General features: G+C 44.8%; 1 protein-coding gene across 1 annotated transcript; it reads right to left on the bottom strand.

Moving 5' to 3' along the window:
* Positions 1-3200: 3200 nt before the first annotated feature.
* Positions 3201-5916, bottom strand: LOC127779612 (dof zinc finger protein DOF5.4-like). The gene has a single exon (XM_052306436.1). It carries the CDS (start codon positions 5374-5376, stop codon positions 4297-4299), a length of 1080 nt encoding a protein of 359 aa, XP_052162396.1. The 5' UTR covers positions 5377-5916; the 3' UTR covers positions 3201-4296.
* Between the last annotated feature and the right edge of the window lie 243 nt (positions 5917-6159).

Genomic DNA, 6159 nt, shown 5'->3' with positions numbered 1-6159 from the left:
CTCCTTTCATCATAAATAAATGTGCCGTTTTTTCTTACGTACGTACTCAAACCCGGCCTAGAACTTCATAATAAATTCTGTTCACAGTTATACTTTATTTAAATTTAAATACCCCCGTTTTAATTATACAATTCAAAATCATTTATCGATCACTCTCACTGTTAGACAACAATACTGAACAACGCATGTGCCACGTCGAATATATATACACTAAAAGTAAACACTACTGATGCTAACACAATTGATGGAAAATAGAAATGCATGCATATGGATGCATATACAACCATTCACCACTGCAGAAAAGCCCTAATTGTCGACTAATCGTGAGATGTGGATAGTTGTGAATAGTCGTCGTGGTGACGTGATACGAAACAGCCTTCTTATGGTTTACTATTAGGCATGATATGCATAATAAATAAATATGATAATTGCGAGCTGAGATCATCAGAACAAAAGGGATAGAAATGGAATGCTCACACATATGGATTATATATATATGGAGTAGACCATATATATTGTGTCCTTAAGAAGAGATTGGTGTGTGTATAGACACACACAGAGACCAATTCATATGAGGAATTTTACAGCCGTTAAGAAAATAATTTTGAGGTACCTAAATGTTACACTAAAATTTTTGGTATCTTGAGATACTTAATATTTAGAGGTACAAATTTTTACATTTGAAAATATGGTACCTCTAGGTACCTTCTAAGGATAGTAAAATTATCCAATTCACATATTTTGTGATACTGATTTAATTTGTTAGTACGAAGTGCAGATCCTACTTAAAAAAAAAACATTTCAACCAGAGAAAACGTCATGGATCTCTATATATCTTGTCAACATTTTCTGTATATAAAAGAGAAAATGCATGCCTACAATTAATATATACACATTATTGACTTAATTATATATGGAACAATTTTACTAGCTATAGCTAGTTTTTCACCGACTATATATAATTGTTCCGCTGTTCCATGCATGCATATCATCAATCAAGGAAATACATATATATATTCCTCACTGCTATAGCAGAAAAGGCAAACATTTTATTGTCTACTTATGTCTTTTCAGTACACGATCGAGTAATGGCATTGGTTGTAAAGCACATAGACAGTAGTACACAGTACCACTGGTAATTAAGCTTAGCTAATATAAATTGGCTCATGCATGCACACCAGTACTGTAGTTTTGCAGGGCCTGTATGTGTGACTATATTTTTTTTATCCCTATGCATAAATTTCAACTTTAATTATATTGTACTTTTAGTTTAAGCAGATCTTGGATCGATGATTAATTACAAATATAATGCCGATTTCAGAATGAATATGTGCGTGTTGCATGCAAGTATATGTCACACGCATATATTATGACTTATGAGAGTAATCTTCATGTGTAGAAACAACCAAGCTAGCAAGGACTGTAATATTAAGTACGCATCAAAATGCATAATATTAATTATCGAAGGTAGGATATATGCGTATTCCGAGTACTATTACTGTTGTACCCATCTACAGTTAATAGGTCAGTTCTTACATTTTTGGTGACGTGGAACCGACATATATACTTATACAACCGTACGGTTCTAACAAAAGGATTAATGGCATTTATGGGTTTTAAGCTGTTGCAACAACATCAAACAGTGTCATTCAACAATCAAAATGATATGGATGAGTAGGTACGGATTATACACCTAGATTTTGAGTGATTGTACAACTGTCCTACCAGAACTCATGCGAGCTACAGAGGTAGAAAGACATGCATATGGTGATTTTTGTAATAGTAAGATGGATGCGAGATCAATGGGACAAGTGTTCTCGAAAAAGATGGAGAGCCATGACAATTAAACTATAGCTAGCTAGCCAATTAGGAAAGCAAAGCAAAGCAAATTCCTAGAAACACGACATTATTCCATCACCTAGCTAGCTAGGTTCTGAATAAGTCCATCACATATCCGACCTTCATGCTAATTAAATAAATTAATTTGATACATAGATAGATATATGTTCTCACTAGCTAGAGCTTATAGTACGTACATATATGTGCTAGACGTATAGATAGCTTATACCGGTTATATGTTCCTAAAATAATTTCTCAACCATGTAAGATCTGTTATATATACTAGATGAAGTTCAACATTAATTTTAAAACCATGTCAGTAATTAATTAATTAGTAATGCAAACCCCATCCTATTTCAGAAGGCTAATTTTCTTTCAGTGTCAAATAATTAATTTCTTTCACTCATATGTAAAAAAAAGGGTGATTTTTAAGGTAATAGGTGTTGGCCCAGAAAGGAGATACTTAAATTCGGCGACATCAAGTTCCTTTGTATTTTGGATTTTTTTAAAAAATGCAAAGTCATTTTTGACAAATGTTAGCCTAGAAGTAAAGAAATTTAGCACATTGGAACAAGCATCCAAGTATTTTTTTTTAAAAAAAGGAACAAACTAAACTCAGATGAGAATTCATAATTAATATAACTACTATAATTAAGTTAAAACACATATATAGCTGAAGCAACAAGATTTTTAAAAAAAAACAAAATTCCAAATCAAATCGTTTTCCCATTTCCCCCATATGCATGCATCTCCACATAAATTGTCTCCATTTGTCCCCCCATTTAATTGTTTTGTTTCTATCTACCTTTCCCTTTCCTGAGTGATATGTACTATATATATGTAATTACCTAGCAGTTGGTGTGAACATAGCCAGCATGCATCAAAATGCGTCTCCGAGTTGCTACGAGACATGCAGGTAAGAACAAGCAAAGCAGCCATGTTTTTGGCCTCTCCAGCAGCCAAGAGCATGCACAAAAAAAGATTCTGACCAGAAGCTAGCAACACCTCCATGATACTAGCACTAAATTTGAGTACATCACCACTACTGGAGAATCCTATGATCCATGGCAGAAAAAAAAGGAGAGAAAGAAACACATCCATGAGAAGAAGCCAGCCAGCGCAGAATTCAAAGATCAGATCACGCAACACCGTCGCCATGAAAAAGAGAGCTAACAAAGGTGTTAAAGCTGCAAGAGCATCACTAAAGTGAGACATGCATCCATCCATGCACTAAAAGTGATGGAGTAACTAGCTAGCTATCACACTACATATATACATATATGTATGTGGAGTATACATGTGTGAAGAGAACTATAATCCTAGGTACACACAGAGGAGGGATGTATATATGAGCAAATTAATTAATCTGTGAAAAGAAATTCACAATATATATCCATCAGAATGAACAAACAGAAGTTTTAATTTCTCATAGCTCACAAAGTCATCAATGATACAAGCAAAGTTTTGAACAAAAGAAACCCCCAAGAGAATGAGAAAAGAAAGAAGAGAAAAAATTCACTCTAGAAGAGGAACAAGGAATTGGACGACCCTTAACAAGTCCAATGCATGAGAACTCAAAAACAGTTCTCTAATTATGCTGCAAGGTGGTGATCTAAAGAGTACTATTATAACTTATACATCTAGAGTACTTCCCAAAGCCAAGGTAGGGTAATTAACCAATTAAACACACCGATTAAAATGCCGAGATGAGAGAGAGAGAAAAGGTCCCCCATATATGTTCTTGCACCACCACACCGCCATGGATATGCCGCAAGAACTTCAAGCTCTTCTCATGTATCTATCCCCCCACACCGTATGCCCTATATACAAAATAAGCTACTACATACCACCCAAGGAAGGAGATCAAGAAGCCAAGAAGCCAAGTAGAGCTAGCTAGCTAGCAAATCAAGTAGTAGCAACACTAGCTAGTGCACTTACACTTTCTTTGCTTCTCTTCTCCTCCCATGATTTTGTTGATCTCTCCTTCCTTCTTGTTCATCAATGCATCCCAAATTGATCTTCCGCTCGCCGCCGCCTTTCCAAGATCATCGACCGGCCGGAGACGAGGAAGAACGCGGTCGGTAGTCGATCTGTGTTCTTGATCTCCTTCTTGATCGACCACCGGCGATGAAATCTTGCAGGAATTTTTTTTGGGTTCTTCGTTTGGTTGTTGAATTGGCTGCTCTAGCTAGCTATTTTTCTGCCTATGAGATGATGATGATCTCTTCTCTTCTCTTCTCTCTATCTCTCTCCACAGTGTGCTCTCTCTCTCATCTCAGCTTTTTTTTTCCCCACAAATTACATGTTATTTTTTAGTCAAGAGATCGGGAAATTAACTCAGGGAAAATTAAGGTGGAAAAAAAATAGAGTTAACGACGACGGCGAACGGCGACGAGCTAGCTAGCTAGCTAGCACAGTCGGCGGCGTGGAGGCGGCGCGCGCGGCACGCTGGGCTAGCTAGAAGAGCGTCGCGATGGAGGATCCGCAGTTGGCGAGGTCCGGCCATGCCGCGGCGGCGGCGCCAATGCCGCCGTTGCCCCAGTAGAGGAGCGACTGCGCGGACGGCGCCGTGGAGGCGGCGGCGGCGCTGACCGCCGGGTTCATCGACGCGGCCGCGGCGGCCATGAGCGCGTCCGACGCGATGATGCTCGCCTCGACGTTGGACGACGACGGCGTCGGCAGGTCCCAGCTCTGCTCACCGGCCGCCGCGGCCGATGACTTCTGCTGGTGGTCGCCGGTGGTGGCCTCCGCCTTGACTTGGAGCTCCTCGAGCCCCGGCACGATGGAGCCGGACAGGAGCGGCGCGTAGAAGCCGTCGAGGAGGCCACCGGTGGCGCCGCCGTCATGCAGCCACGGCTTGGCCGCCTGGATCTGCGCCCCCGCGGCGCCGTAGCCGAGGCCGAGCAGGTGATCCACCTGCGACTGATGCTGCTGGTGCATCTCGAACGCGGCCGCGTCGGACACCACCGACTGCATGGCCTGGAAGAGCCCGAGGTGGTCACCCCCGGAGCCGCTGCTCCCGAGCAGCAGCGACGCCAGCGAGGTTCCCCCGGTGAGCCCCAGCGCCGACGACAGCGACGGCAGCGACCCTGGCTGCGGCAGCGCCAGCGACGACGCGGGCGAAGTCCCAGCTGCACCGCCTCCAGCCGACGAGACGGCCGCCGCCGCCCCGCCTCCAGGCCCGCCCCTCCCCACGCCGCCACCAGGCGCCGCGCCGCCGCTCCTCGACCGCTTGTTCTTCCGGCACCCGCCGCCGACGGGGACGTTCCGCAGCGTGCCGCCGCGCGTCCAGTAGCGCTTGCACGCCTTGCAGAAGTGCCGCGGCTGCGACAGCGAGTAGTTGTTGTAGTAGCAGAACTTGGTGTTCGCCGAGTCGCACCGCGGGCACCGCAGCGCCTCCGCCCTCGGGTCCGGCGCCCCCGCCCCCGCCGCCGCCGCCGCGCCACCACCACCACCACCTCCACTCCTCCCCGCCGCCACCCCTCCCCCACCTCCTCCTCCCGCTGCAGCCGTAGCCGCACCCCCCGCTCCAGCCATCTCCCAGATCACACAACTCCACAAAAAAACAACAGATCACTCCAGAAATCGATCGATCACGGCGCGCGAGGCCTAGAGAGAGAAACAAACAAACCCAAACACAAACACAGAGGGTAGCGAGAAGCAGACGAGGAGGAGGGGAGGGGGTGGGTGGGGTTTTCAGGGGGGAAGGTTCGCTGACAAGAGCTAGAAAACAAGGCGAGCGTGCACTAGTATTATTGAGCTCTGATGGCGATACCACCACTCTCCTCCTCCTCCTCACCAAGTAGAGAGAGAGAGAGAGAGAGAATACCACCACCACCAACACCACTGCCACACACGCGAGATGAACAGGGTGGGTGAGGAGGGGGAGACGAACAAGAAGAAGAGGAAGATTGAGAGGTAGCCTTAAAACCTAGTTATATAGCGATGCGGTCGTCGTAGAAAGCGTGGTCGATCGATAACGGGGATTGATCGAGCGGAGTTGGAGTTAGTATATATTTGTATATAGCACCAGTGGTGTGGTGGTCGAGTCGTGATAGCATCTGGCTATGCCCGCCGCGGTTGCTACAAACCATTTGTGCGTGCTAGCTTGTCAACAAACTGACGGTATGCAAGTGTGTGTGCCGTGGTCCCTAGTTAGCTTAGCTTAGCTAGCCTGGGGGGGCTTGGGTTATTGATCAAGTGTGTTTTAGCTTGTACTAACTGCTACTAGTACTGTGCTAGCTAGTAGCGAATTTTTGTGTGGTGCGTATGTGCGTGGCGTCGAGCCGTGTTAACTTTGATAGCGTTATATCGAGTGTG

This window comes from Oryza glaberrima, chromosome 7 (genome assembly GCF_000147395.1).
Source record: "Oryza glaberrima chromosome 7, OglaRS2, whole genome shotgun sequence".
Taxonomy (NCBI): domain Eukaryota; kingdom Viridiplantae; phylum Streptophyta; class Magnoliopsida; order Poales; family Poaceae; genus Oryza; species Oryza glaberrima.
This window is presented reverse-complemented; position numbering and strand designations above follow the sequence as displayed.